Source organism: Melanerpes formicivorus, unplaced genomic scaffold, assembly GCF_026170545.1.
Source record: "Melanerpes formicivorus ecotype bairdi unplaced genomic scaffold, bMelFor1.0.p_v2 SCAF_131, whole genome shotgun sequence".
NCBI lineage: Eukaryota > Metazoa > Chordata > Aves > Piciformes > Picidae > Melanerpes > Melanerpes formicivorus.
Genome location: NW_027142483.1, coordinates 264678 through 279725, shown reverse-complemented (window position 1 = coordinate 279725; position 15048 = coordinate 264678). Strand labels below are relative to the sequence as shown.

At 41.8% G+C, this 15048-nt stretch overlaps 1 protein-coding gene across 4 annotated transcripts in view; it reads right to left on the bottom strand.

Annotated features, from left to right (window-relative positions):
• Nucleotides 1–770: 770 nt before the first annotated feature.
• HS3ST5 (heparan sulfate-glucosamine 3-sulfotransferase 5) overlaps nt 771–15048 on the bottom strand; it is a 201503-nt gene continuing 187225 nt past the window's right edge. For all 4 annotated transcript variants that reach the window (XM_068168083.1, XM_068168082.1, XM_068168084.1 and 1 more), the window contains 2 exons: nt 7270–7408; nt 771–2651 (listed from right to left, as the gene is read on the bottom strand). In XM_068168083.1, the coding sequence (XP_068024184.1) occupies nt 1721–2651; nt 7270–7376 (1038 nt within the window). In that variant the 5' untranslated portion in view covers nt 7377–7408 and the 3' untranslated portion in view covers nt 771–1720. The remainder of the gene's footprint in view (nt 2652–7269; nt 7409–15048) is intronic.

The window sequence follows — 15048 nt, the reverse complement described above, 5'->3', positions numbered from 1 at the left end:
CAAGAGTTTTAAAAATCACTTATTTAGAAAACCAATGCTTTCAAATCACTGAGCAAGACAAACAGCCCACAGGGAAAGCTTGATCTTATGATAATCTGAACTACCAGCTACTCTGCTACTGTAGATCAGAATATTCAGATGTTCTGGACACCTTCCAAAATGTGTGCCCCCATTAATCTTTAGCTGTTAGTTTTAAAGTAGTTGTTTCCCTTTTTGCTTTTGTACTTCTCTCTTTGGTTTTTTTTCTTCTTCCTTATTTTAAAAGACATTTTTCAATTGCTTTTAGTCTTTTGCTTATGAATCTTTAAGAGCCATGCTATGTATAAAGTATGAAAATACTAATTTGCTGAGCTAATTTCTTGTCACTTACTGAATGGAACCATGAGCTGTGTGTTTATACCAGTACTAACAGCCCTGCAGTTGTTTGTTTGCTTGGAGCCAGTGCATATATTACCAGATAAAAGCAGAGGTATCACAGTGGTTTGCTTCGACTTCTGCAACATTACCAGCTTTTGGTGATGAAATCTTCATATTGTTCTTCTCCTCTTGTTTGCCTGCCTGTCAGTTTGGTTCTGATGGCAGCTCTGCTTTTCTGCTATCCGTGGTCACCGTAAGCTTTCCCAGTCATTCTTTAGCCTCACGGGCTGCTGCAGCTGAATTAATTTTAGCCAAGTGCTGCAAGAGAACAGCAATAATGTTCTTTGAGGTGTGCATTGCACCAGATTCACAGGTGGGTGAGTTTTTTAATAAACCCAGCTTCACCACATCTATCAGTTTTCCCTCCTGTCTGGAGACTCCATTTACACATGCAGCTCTCTCTCACACACGTGCACATGATCCGTCTGGGCTGAGGGGCCACGCAGACGTACAGCAAGCAAAGGTGAAAGGCCATTGCACATATAGGTAATTTTAATCCATTCCATTTTTTTTTTTTTTGTTCTTTAAATACCACAATAAATTTAATTTTTCCACAATAAATTAAATAGCCATATTCAGTTTACAAAATATAATTACTTAGTGTGAAACTGGTATTTACAAACATTGTACACTATGTACACGACATTTAGCTTTGTCGACCGACACACAAGCAGAGAAGAAAGAAATCGTTTGACCTCCTGTTGACACGTGATTGACATGCTACAAGTGACACTATGGTCCATACAATAAAAACAATAGTGCAAACTCACCACAAGAACTCTGGAACAAGGTCGTTGGCATGGGATAAGATATTCATTTCAAATAATAAGAAAATAGTATTACCCACTCTCATTGTAAAAATGCAGCACTATGTTTAAAGTGTCAGTATTCCTTTAGCACTATGCATACCAAATACAGCCTCGAAGATGATGCTTTCTCACAGCTTCACAGACTTTTGACATGGGTTTTTATGGTGCTGAGATCAATAAGTGTGTCACAAGCACTTCACTAAGCGAGAGGAACACTGACCCTTTTAACCGTGTCTGATTTCCCTAAATACCTCCTTTCCCCTTTATTGTTATACCTTAAAAGATGCAACTATGCTGACAGTCAGTTTAGGTTAGTTACTACTCTGTAGAAAAAAATCTGATCCCACTGCATATTTGGTCACACACTGCATATACACACGTATGCATGGAAAAAAGAGTTACTTTGAGAGCCGTGTCTATGAAAAGTGCATATTTGAGCAGAGACCTTTGTTGCACGTCTCAGATGCAACGGGAAGGCTTGAATGAAGTTTAGTCTAGGGCCAGTTAAATGTCCTCCCAGTGATCTGGTAAAACTTTTGATTAAAAGGATGAAAGAACTTGCGCAATTTGGTAATGACAGAGGTGTCCACCTCTGGATGGATGCGTCCCTTGCTCCCCGCCAGGCACTTGTTAAAGACAATGTTAAATCGCAAGCAGTAAAACCCTCTGGTGGCGTTGAAGTATAAATTGTACTGACTTATCCTCGGAGGAAGATTTAGGAACCTCTCAACCAGCTGGAGTTCTGGCAGTGGCTCTGTGATGAGCCTGTCTCCATCCACGATATGAAACTGCTCGACTGGGAAGTATTTCAACCACCTCTCCAGATGTTTTGTGTAGATGCTGGTTCTCACCGCCTTGTACTTAGTGTTCACTTCGCAGGTATTAGGATCAATGGCCAGCTTCTCAAACTTGTAGTAAGTTTTGTTCTTTCTTTCCTTACCTTCCAGCACCTGAGTGTAATCAGAAATAGCTCTTGTGGTAGGTTCCCTGACAATGATCAATAATTTGATAGATGAGTTCATTTTGTAAATCCTTTCAGGTACTTCCTCAGTGATAAAGTACGCGGGGCTTTTCTCAATGGTTATTTGATGAGGGTATGAAAAGGGCATTTTTTTCCGGTACCACTCGATCCCCTTGGCATAGTTCTCATCGTTATCAAAGAAGTGAATCTCTTGAGAAGCTTTGACCACTGCGGGGTGAAGGTTCAGCATCTCCAGTAGCGCTCGGGTGCCTCCTTTCCTCACCCCGATGATAATGGCCTTGGGCAGCTGCTGAACCAGGTTGTGCAGTCGGATTTGTTCCTTGGTGGCATTGCCTTTGCGGAACTCGTGGAGCAGCCCTCGCTTGAACTGCAGAGCTCGCAGCGGGATCTCCTCCTGGCCGCGGGGGCCGAACCGACCGTCGATAGGGCAGAGGGGCTGCAGTCTGCAAGCAAAACGAGAGGTATTTGTAAAGAGAAGATATGTCTTAAGATGAGTTTCCTGTATGAGGCAATGAAACCTTTCACAAAGTGATGTGATGTGATGTTCCCATCTTTCAACTTCTATTTCATGCTGCCAGGGATGAAATTGCTGGCAAATCATTTGATCGTTTATTCTGTGATTTAGCTGAGTAATTCCTAGCTCCTCCTTTCTGCTTTGTAGGCACTATAATTACTGTTCTTGGGGCTTCTGGAACCTTGCCTCACCTCCCACATTCCTCATTACTTTGTGCAATTTTTAAAGCTTTAGTGAGATTTGTTTTATTTGGTCACTTTGATCTGAAAATCCAGTTTGGTTAGGTTATCTCTTTCCAATGCTTTTCCAGTTCTAGCCTGAGTTCTTTCCTGTGCCTCCCATTGTGCTGACTTTATTAGCTGCTGATCCAGAGTTGTCCTTTCTAGTGAAGCAAAAGGGATGAAACCCAGCTTTATAGGCATCAGCTTTCAGCATTTAAAAGATGCCCAGTGTTTTCTCTGTGATTCAGAAGCAAAAAGACCAAGGCTATGAATAGGACATGATTGGGAAGGCACAGAAAGAATGGCAAGAAAAGGATTTTAAAATGCATTTATTGCATTACAGAAATTAGTTTCTTATCATCACTTATGTATCCTCCTTCTGAACCTCATTTTGTGCCTTGCTGTTTCTTCTCTCCACCTGCATTTTTGCACTCTTCTTTTACAGTCACCTGCAATTATTTCACCTATTTTCCGCTCCTCTTCTGCTTCCTTCTTGCATTTGATGTCAGTGAATGCAAGAAATTATTCAGTAAGGAAAATGTTGAAATTTTGCTACTACAGAACCTTGAGTAAGCTCTCACTTCCACTCCCAAGCCACTTCTTTGGGTGTTACTCAGGTCAGTATTGCACTGAAGATGAAATTGGTGTAGAGGGCTTCTGAAGTCCTATAGAAAAATGTCATTAATAATTTTGTGGAGCCATGCTTTCCAAAATTAAGGATATGCAAGAACAAAGGTTGCCTAGGCAATTTTAATATGGACTCACTGTGCATATATATTATGATATGGTTCTTAAATTACATGGCCACATGCTATTATTTTTCAGAGGACCCCTGCCTTAGCCAGTATACCAGATGGGCAATGCTCATTAATAGCTGTTTAGGTATGCAGTATTTATTCTGGTTGCTCAGCATGTGGTCCCTCACTCATTTACTGTATGTTATTCAACCCTGCTTTCAGGACAGAATTATTTAGTTCTTTATGTCTTTTCCATCCATCACTGCTTGTTGGGGTCTCTAATTTGACACTGATGCTAGGGCAATGGATGGCTGGGGCAAAGTAAGAGTGATCATCCTGGCTGACCTGCTAGCTGTTCCTTTGATTATCCAGATGCTGAGAGGTATAGCCTGTCCAGGCAGAGCTGAAGAAACAACCCAGATGACATTGCTGGGTTCACAGGAGCTCTAGCTAAGTCCTGCAGACTAATTAGAAGGTGTGATGATAAGGGAGGCCCTGTTGTTATTTCTTTTCTCAAGTATCTAGTCTCTTCCTTTGCTCTCCATCATTACCTGAATAAGAGCTTGATTTGGTCACAAAGACTGAAGCATTGCAACAGTAATGCAAACCTGCCAATGAAAAAACACTCAACGAAGCCAGCAGAAAGCAATATCTTGTCTTGACAGTGGTATCATTTGGTGAGACTGGTGTGGCTGGTAGCACAGTCTTTCAACAACAGCAAGGTGGCAGTTAAAAGCATAAGAAACAGAAGCTGCAGTTGCTGTCTCTGATCTCCTCTTCCCTCTCCTTCTGTGTATTTGTTATTTGTTTTCATGCAAAAAGGATTCCACAGTACCAGTTCCAGACCCATCTCTAATTTTATCTCTTTTGCTCAAAAAGAAAGTTAGCACTGCCTTCAGTGTAACACAACAGCTTGTCAAACAGGGTGGTTTCCTTTAAAAGTAAATAAATACTTAAGACATCCTCTAGCCTAAGGGAAAAGATTGGATGCTGTTAAAAGTCGTTCCTCAACACTTTACATTTCAGGTTTCTTACTCTTCCCCTTTTTTTTCTCCTCTCTCTAAGCAATAAAATTACCCTTTAAAAGATGTTGGCAGTGGTGGTAGCAAGCACTTGGTATTAAGATCTTGGCAGTTGAATCCCCAGGTGGAATTATTTACTGTTATATTACAACCTGCTCATATGTGGCTATTTTTTTTTCATTTTCTTTTTTAGTGTCATTTTTCCCCCATTATAGCAACAAGCCTTTGCAAAAGAGAAGGAGCATATGACATTTATTATAGCACTGAAGTTTCTGTCCCCAAACTATTCCTCAAACCACTACAGCAGGGATCCACAAATACTCTTGACAAAACCCACCATAGAACAATTCATAGAATCACAGAATTGTCAGGGTTGGAAGGGACCTCAAGGATCACCAAGTTCCAAACCCCCCTGCCATGGGCAGGGACACCTCACTCTAGACCAGGTTGGGAATTCATCTTGGGAAGCAGCATTTTTGACAAATTTCAAAGAGCTAAAATGAGCTTAGGCAATTTTAATGACAGGTAGCAATGTTCTCTCTCTCTCCTGATTGAGCATGCTTCCAGAATATCTCACCCAGAATGCAATGGAGGTGTCACAGTGGCAAAGGATTATAAAACTGTTTCCAGCAGGGGTGGTTTGGAGCATGGAAATCGTGTGAGGAGATTCCCCACGCTGTAAATGAGGGAGTTGGACAAGTCAAAGACTGATCCAGATCTCAAAACTGCTGGATGCAGAATCTATCTGAGCTTCCTTATGGGAAGCAGCTTCATGCACCCAGGAGCTGAAGGACAGTGGCCTCCGTTGGAGGGAAGTGCTCAATTTATTGGACTTTATCACCCAATCAATCAGATAAACTAGTGGTAATTGCCCTTTGTGTTTAAGAAGCCTTGAAACCTCCACACGGAAGAGCCTTATCTGAGGCTATTAGATGAGCCATCCTCAGATCTCTTGTTCAAATCAGAGCATCATAAATTAAGAATAAATTAATCTGCATTTCTTCCTCAACCATTAATTATTCCTAAATCTACTGAAGCTACTCAGTGTCTTTTTACTGACAGATTTGGATTGTGCCCTGGTGCTGAGGTAGAACATCTCCAGTTAATCCATCTGCCTCATCCTCTCTCGTGCTTCTTTCTCTCTCTTTCATGGCAAGACCAAGTAAAGGACTGGTTGTTTTGGCAGTGTGGTACTTTTTTATGCTGGGTAATGCAGGAGAGAGAACCTGCCCTTGGCAGTGTTATATATGAAACTGGTGGAATTCACTGCTGCAGGGGGTCAGGGAGTCAAATACTGTGGCCAGATAATTTTATAGCCATCAGTAAATTCGGTAGATGTGCAAGTGTAGATAATAGCATAAGGTTAATTAGATTTAGTGACTCTGAGCATAAAATATACTTTTGCAGGGACCAGTAAGGCTTTCTGCCTCCATTTACAGAATCATATTAGTCTCAGTGCAGTTTTTACCTCTGAAGCATCAGAGATGCTTTGACTACTGCAGAAAAAAGATAACAATTCTGAGGCTTAATTTGCAGTGGGTACAGGCTCTCCCTCTTCCTTTGGAGTGGATTTAAAGCAGCTGAAGAGAGCACTCAGTGACCTCAGATGGAGCTCAACATTACCTAGCAATGGACACTAGGTAGCTCTGCTTTTCAGTGCACTTTCCATGCACTACATATTCACACAGCACAGTGTCACAATTTTGAACTCCATTAATATTTGCCATCATTTAAAAGAAGAACACTAATAGACCATTAGCACTGGCAAGCTGTCCACCAGCTTCTGGAAATCTTGGAGTCTTGTTTCATTAATTCTTTTTTTTTTCAGTCCTCTCTTTGTGTAGCATCTACCAGAGCAAGCCCAGGCCACTTTGAAGGTGACAGAAAGAGCAGTGTCAGCGCAGGCAGCACTACTGTTGCACTGTCAATAACCAGTCAAAACTCAGCCTGGTCAAAAGTGCCAAACACTCTTTGATTTCCTCTGCTGGGTTTGCTGCTGCTCTCCAGGAAATTACTTGCAGAGAACCCCCCACTTATTTAGCACATTCAGCTCCAGCAAATACTGGTTAATTAACATCGTTAAAATTCCCAAACCCTGAAGCAATCTTTCAAGTGAAACAGTGTTCAAAACTTGACAAGCTACTCTGCAGGCTCATACTTAATTTTAACTACCGCTGTAGCACATTAATTGCTTACTCATAAATTTAGAAAAAGATGATATATAAATACATCCTGACTGTTCTGCTGAAACTAGAGGTCAACACACAGATGCACACAGACAGAAACGAGCTACTGTGATGACATTTCTGCTGGATGCTGCTTTGTTTCTTCTCCAAACACAAGTGTCGATACGTTCAGAATACAAATGGACAGGCAGAAGTACTTTGCCAGGGATGATCTGCAACTTTATTTCCCTGTTCACTTCTCCAAAGGGAAAGCAAGCACAATGGAAAACACTGCTAGAAAGGACAGTCTTTCTGTCTTTCTCTACATGAGTAAACGCTAGCATATACAATATAATACTCAGGCAATCTTAACCCATTTGTAATTAATACTTAATGACTTACCTATCCAAGCTCCCAACTCTGGCAACTAGATATAGGAGACTTCCAATAGCAAGGCTGCCTAGCACAAAGAGCTTCTGTCTCAGCAACACCTGCTGTTTGAATAGCATGGCCCTCCATCAATCTTCAGGACTTCTTCAGTCTGCAGAGACAAGAACACATAAAACACTCATCAGAAAGCAGTCCAATCAGTTGTTGCAAGTGATTAAGTCATGCTTGCAAAATCTTTTCCAACTGTAGAGCAAGTGGTTAAAACCTTTTTTTTTGTTTGTTTTCTACTGTTTTTCTGTCCCACATGGTAACACCTGGCAAAGTGTCTGGCATCAGATGTTAATTCTGGAGGTGACAGTTCAGCTACGCTCACCATTGCCAGGTCTATCTGACAGCCACACTGCGGGTCTTGACTATGTAAAGGCTTGTGTTATAATAGGATCTTTTGCTAAGTAAATATGTTTAGACTTTAAGCCCTTCAAAATCAGCCTGGGCTAGATTTCAACAGAGATTTAAATGCTCTGCTGCCAAGTGAAGCAGCAACAGTCAGGAATTAGGCTTGCATATCCTCTGGACACAGTGTGTGGGGACCTGTCTTACTATGCCTCTCTTATTATTAGATTGTGAACTGGAGAAAAATCTAAATCATTGTATTTCCTGATCTGTGCCAGCAAGCCCAAGATGATAGACCTGAGAAGCATGTAGCTGGGAAGGACACCAGGATGACTTTTTGACATCAGAGCATCTTATCAGCCCTCCCTGTGCTGGGCATCAGCTTGGGCTGTTCTGTGGAGAACATCTTAAGCACTTCATCTGCCTGACACTAGCCTAGGCTGTCACTTCGAGATACACCAGCATACAGTTTTGGAGCTACTATGAGCCAGGAACAGCCTGCCTGCCTTAGTGCTAGCTGAGTCTAATAGCATGGATGCAGCCCACTCCATATTGTTTTTTTAACAAGGGTGGTAGAATAGTCATTTCCAAGCACTTTATTTTCCTCCTATAAAGCCTTTATGAGACCATTTGGTCCTTTCTTGAGCTCTGAGTCTGACTGAGTCTCTAATACACTTCTAATGCAACAACAACAACAACAGCTCCTCATACACCCAGATCATAGCTCAGGATAACCTATCATACAGGATAATCTATCCTACATGATATATTGCTTTTTGCATAGATTAAAGCCTCTCTATAATAAGAATTCTTAGATAAGATCCTTATTGCAACAATAATCACATAAAACACAGAGTAAAAGGGGTTTGCAATGTAAATAGACAGGCAGAAGAAGTATTATCAACCTTTAAAATATAAATGAGGAGCAGAAGTACACAGAGATTAAGTGATTTGCTCAAGGTCACAGGGAAAACCTGTAGCAGCAGTAGGATTCCGTGTAAAATGTCTGAATTCCTCTCTAGCACCTTAACTCCATGATAAACTTTTGCCTCTTTTGTTTGTTTGGGGTTTTTTTTGGTGTATTTTTTCTTAGCATTGAAAAGGAAGCATACAAATGACATGTAAATGAGGAATTCTAAACACTGAGGAAGGAAGAAAATCTGTAGTTGAAGCTTGATGGTTAAGAAAACTGCAGTGATGCTGTATGTTGATGTGCTACTGCTATTCACTTTGAGAAATAAATTATTTAATGAAAAAAAAAAGAGGCAAGAGAAGGACATTGGTGGTGATGATGATGATCACAAATTTTCACAGGTTTCCAGTTCTAAATCCTTAAGTGCTGCTCTCTCTAAAAGAGAGCATCATTTCAGCATTACAGCAGGTGATTTTGATCTTGATCTTTCACAAGACCTATATCTATATATTATATATAGATGTGTGTGTGTATATACACACACACACACACATACACAGCCCTCTCTACATGAAACTGAAGAGCTGTCCCCATGTGCTCCTTTATACAGGCTCTTGAACCAGAGTTAAATTCTACCTGCAAGCCTCACTAATGCTGTGGAGGTCGTCAGGCCATAATGAAATCAATTCATGTTTCCTGAAAGACATTTCACAAGTTCTCATGACCTCAGTATTAATGTTGGCAACAAGATTCAATGCAAAATACCCAACCCATTTCTATTTGCTCTACTTGCTTGCAAGTTTCTGAGTACAGAAAACTTTTCCATGGGGTGGCAAGTATTAAACACCCACTATGCATGTATAACATTGCTTATTTTCTTGTTTAATTTTTGTCCTCACTTTCAGCATCTAATTTAAAGTCCACAGAAGGACTTTTATAGCAGAGAGGTTGTGCCATCAGTAACACATTCCTAAGATGTTAGGGTTTTGTCATGATAAAAAATACTGTAGAGAAATAGCATCTCAGGCCACATCTTACAATGGTTGCACTGAGGTATCTCTGTGTGACAGAGATGAGGACTGAAGAAACTTTTCTATTTAAATCATGGTTTTAATGCAACCAGAATGAGATTCAGGTGAACGTCCCTAAGGCAGAAATGTTGCCGGAGACTAATGTGGCAACACTGAAATGAAATGGCAAGAAGAAACAAAAAGGAAGAGGTGAAAACTCTGGGACAATATCAGCTGCACAAAGTTTTCTGTAAGGAATGCATGCTTTTAGGTTTAACAAGGAGCCAGAAGGCAAGATAAAATATAATGCAAAGTGACAAGGTTTTAGCAGCTATTGGAGGTAAATAAAGGCATTTAAAAAGGTTGTGCGTTCAGTCAGGGATGACAACTGAACTGGCATGCAAGCTGCTGACCAGTAGGAAGAGGGCAGGGAAAGCCACAGGCAGAACTTTACCAGTAGATGGATGCTGAATGTGGAACTTTCCACTAAAAAAGATGCCACTGTAGAATTTCACTTCCCCAGTGGGCTTACATCAGAAACATTCAGGTTGGAAAAGACCCTCAGGATCACCAAGTCCAACTGAGAACCCTACTTTACAAGGTTCACCCCGAAACAATAGCCCCAAGCACCACATCCAAACGACTTTTAAACACATCCAGAGTCAATGACCCCACCACCTCCCTGGGCAGCACATTCCAATGCCTGACCACTCTTTCAGTGGAAATTTTTTCCCTAATGTCCTAATGTTATTGGTTTCCTGCTCTTTCTTCTTTAGCATTGCATCCTGTGAACCTCATCTTGTGTGTTCCACCACCTCCTTCACAGATGTAATGACCATTCCTTCGTTTGTTGGGACCTGTTGCAACCACAGTAGAACGTACACACCAAGATATTTCATGCATAATAAACCAACATCTTAATGTGATTTATTTCTGAGAAAAACACTGTGCATAAGCTCTTAAACCAGAAAAAACAGGCCCAGCAGTGCAGCAGAGACTCAGGAGAGAGAAACTGCCTCAATTTTTTTCTGAATGGGATGGTCAGAGGAGGGAAGAGGTGATTGCATGTGGAAGGGTGAAGGGGAAGTGGGTGAGCTTGTGATTTAAAAGGCTTGGTCATTAACTCCATAATCCTTTCAGTTTCACTGCAGAAAAATGTGTTAACAGCTTGTCAGAATTGTTTTGGCATGTGTGATGCTCTTTCAGGATGTGCACTTCAGTAACACTTTGATCTCTGGAAGACAGAGAGTGAGGCAGCAAGGTTCATGCTAATGCAACCTTAGCTCTTCCTCCTGGGATGGGCTGTAATCATTTGGAGTTGTCTGCTGGTATCCAGGGAGCAAATTCACACTTGGAGAATTGTTTTTGTTTGTTTGCTTGTTTTGTTAAAACTTAATTTGGTCTGAAAAGCACAGGTTTTCCTGTCAAGCAAAATGATAATGATGGAAAGATTTCATTGTAAGAGCCACCACTGAGCTTTGTTTTGTGAAGTATTGATGGGTTTGTTGCTTTTGCATGGAGGCAAAGCAAACCATGAACTGCACTTGTGCATTATGAAAGATGGATGGAAAATAAAATTATTTCAAAATCCCCTTCTTTCACCATCACCTCCCCTTTCCCACCAGGCCTGCCCCTTTTCCACCCCACCCACCCACTCATTTCACCCCTTTTCCTCCTCAAACCCAGAGCACCTGGGCTCTGTTGGAGTCTCCTCCCACCCCAGGTGTGGCCACTTTATCCTCCCCACCCACTCCCCTTTATAATCAGCCCCAGGAAGGGCAGAAGCCCTGAGCTGAGCCCATTTGGGCTGAGGGATCCTCCTCTCATCACTGGTGAGTGCCCACGGTGCACACTGGGTGATGGTGGTGGTGAACAACAAAGGCCGGGGGGCCTGGTGGCCCCCCGGTCAGGTAGGGCCATGATTGACAACTACTCCAGTTTATGCTTGCTCTGCTATCATCCACGGGTGCTGGCTGTGATGAACTGATGGATTTGGGGTTTGAAGCTACCTGATTTTGAAAAGGTTATCAAGCACAGACTGGCTTTCAGAGCTTACTCCTTGCCAGCTGCCTGGCTGTGTGAGGCCAAGAAAATTGGTTTGCACTTGCCAACAATAGAATATTTTTGAGCTTCACAGTGTGTCTCCTCAGGACTAACTGCTGTTTGAGAAGTTCCTTAGGTCTATCTCTCCCCTTCATGCTCTGCAGGATGAGGACACCACCATGATTCCCCATCTCTGGAAGATGCTGAATGTGATAAATACTGGGGTGGGCTTCCAGACTGCTAAGAGGACTTGCTTCCAAGCACAGCCCTAGAAGGGGTCAAAGGAGGGATACAAGCTGGGGAAGTGGAGCTTGGCTCTGACATCAAGTAACCAATGGATGAAGGGTGTTGAAGAGGAATTGAGATGTAGGAGAATGAGGGCAGCTAGCTGTTCTTCCTGTGTGGCTAAGAGCAGATAATCTCATGTAGTCTTCTCCAACTGTTTTTCCACCCAGCTTCCCCCACCCAGGCTGAGGAGGCAAAGGAAGAAGGTTAATTGCTCATCAGCAAGAAAGGGCACAGAGGATCATTGGCACTGGGCCATGCAGGTGGCCAAAGAGATGCCAGGGTAGAGTTGCACTTCTACAGTGGGTTTACATCAGAATCACAGAAACATTCAGGTTGGAAAAGACCTTCAGGATCATTGAGTCCAACTACTAACCCTCCAAAGTTCACCCTTAAACTGTCTCTCCAAACACCACATCCAAATGATCTTTAAATGCATCCAGGGTTGGTGACTCCACCACCTCCCTGGGCAGCACATTCCAATGCCTGACCACTCTTACTGTGAGAAGTATTTTTCTAATGTGCACTCTAAACCTTCCCAGTCATAGCTTGAGTCCATTCCCTCTTGTTCTATCACTAATTACCTGTGAGATGAGACCAGCACCAGCTGCTCCACAACCTCCTTTTCAGATAGTTACAGACAGCAATGAGGTTTCCCCTCAGTCTCCTCTTTTCCAAACTCAACAGCCCTAGCTTCCTCAGTTGGTCCTCATAAAGTTTATTCTCCAAGAAAACTCTATCCTGAACAATCTGTGTACGATCCAAGTCCCTTCTTTACTCTCCACACAGTCATAATGCACACATAAAAACCCCAACAAAAAGAATTCATGATGTAGAAAGCAAAATTTCCAGAAATGGAAGTGTGTGCAATGCCATCTAGGGAAAACCAATGTAATGTGCTTTGTGATTCCTGATGCACAACTGAAGTAAGTTAGATTCATGTGGCAAAGTTAAAAGAGGAAGCTTAGTTTAGCTGTAGTAAGGAAGCTTATCAGTCTATTGCTGTGCACACCTCACTCAACCCCATTGTCCATGTTCCCATCCTTGCTGTTGAGAGGACTGGGGTTTTTGAGTGAATTGCCAAGAGAACGTAGCACAGCTCTATAGAGCTCTCATGGTAGTGCCAATTGGAAAAGAGCTGGACTGTTCCTGACAAGATGAAGTGATCATGGATAAAGGGAGGTACTGCACATGCTGGCCAAATAATGTGAATTTTGGGTGAACTCCTTTAAAAGTTAGCTTTAAGTTCAAGTCAGGTCAAAGTCAAATGAGCAGGAGAAAACAGAATAAGCCATACCAATAATGACAATGTTACTGATAAAAGTCTGTGTTTGCTAACAGCACAAGTTGTGTGGAAGCACTGAAAACAGAAGCTGTTGCTATAATCCTCTATTCCAAATAAACAGATCATGAGACAAAATGATCACCAGGAACTTGTTTGAAAATGATCAGAGGGAAATGTTTGGACACAGGGAGCAGAGCTGAGTAGATGCTATTGATAAATTGTAGCATGTGGCTGATTGGGGAGAGAAGTGTAAGAAAGGCAGGCCACATACAGTCCTTTGATTAAACAGACTGAAGAGATACAGTCTTGATGGAGTGGTGTGATTAATCACTGTGATGTACAAACCACAGGTAAATATGCATGAAGGAGGCTGGAAAAACAATAAATACAAGGTGCATTTTCAGTTGAATTTATCAGCTGGCACAGCCTTTGTGATTCTGCACACCAGCAGGGGTCATCTGTTGATCAACAAATATTTATCTTTGTGCACTCAAAAGAGCTCTTTGAGTTTACGTGGCATTTAAATACAGTGACTAAGAAAAGAAGTCAGGGAACTGATCACTTGGGATGCTTTCATTTCTCTTGATTTTTGCATCCTGTTTCTTGGCTGTTAGCTGCAGCTTTGAGTAGAATTTATAGAAATCAGGCAATTGGACTTTTTCTGGGCTTGGAAATCACCTGGTGTTTGGGAAAGGAGGGAATTTATCCCTCCAAATGTGTGAATCATCTCATGATAATCTTCACTGTCTGGAATAGCTGGTCCTGTTCTTTCTCCTTTAGTCTTCTCCAGGCCCTCCCTCTCCTCTTGTGCTGTCTCACCGTGGGTGGATGTCTAGGCTGGTGGCAAGGTAAAGGTATAGTCCTGCTGTACTTTTCCTCCAGTACCCTTCCCTTCAAGGGCTTAATTGCAGGAGTACTAGTGCACCATTTGGACAGCATTAAAGACCTGGAATAATTACCATTAAGCAGAACATTATTTTTCATTAGAGAGAGAATTTTTCTATAATAATAACGTTGAACAGACAAAATTCTTCCCCTTTTTGACATAATAAAGTTAAATACATAAAGGGAACTGAAAGCTTTGCAAATATCATTTTTTTTCTTCCCCTGAAGGAGCAGTAAAGTGCTGAGCCTTCAGAAATGGAATTTGGATTTATTTCTACTTTAATTTTTCCTTGATGTTTCATGTTTTCATAATCAAGGAGAAATTTAATTCAGGTGAATAATTACAGTGGTTTGACTTTTTCTCTCCAGCATAGGAGTAGGGTGGGATACAATACAATGAATGCCCGCTTGCTTAGCTCAGCTTGTGAGGGAAGGAGCTGTGTCCACCACATGGAACAAGTCCCTGGGTGCTAAACATGTCCTTGTCTCCTCATGGCTCGTATTGACTGAAAGAGAGGAGAAGAAAATGCCAGCAAAGCTGATGGAAAACAGTAAATGATGCAGATAAAGTCCAACATAAAGATTTCCTATAACCTTGTGTCACAGCTGTGATAATAACTTATAAAAAAACCCACAACAAACCACACCAAACTTACTGTTTTTTTAAAGCCTGCTGTTACAGAATTTTGACATCTGGGACTGCCTTTAAGCTGCCCTTGAGACCAGTTCTGTGTGTAAAGAAGTGGTGAAAGCCTGCTTTGCTCTGGGAGAGCATCTCCAAAATGATGATTCATAATCCCAAACCCATCAGGGCTGTCTTGGGTGATGCACTCAGATAGCTGAGTTCTCTGAAGCCTGTAAAGAGTGGCAATGGCTATTTATTTAGTCCACTGCCCACAGGACATGTGACTCCATACTCCCTCAAGACTCATCCATCCATAGTTTTGCTCCCTCTAGGTAGCTGCTTTGTCAAGTGA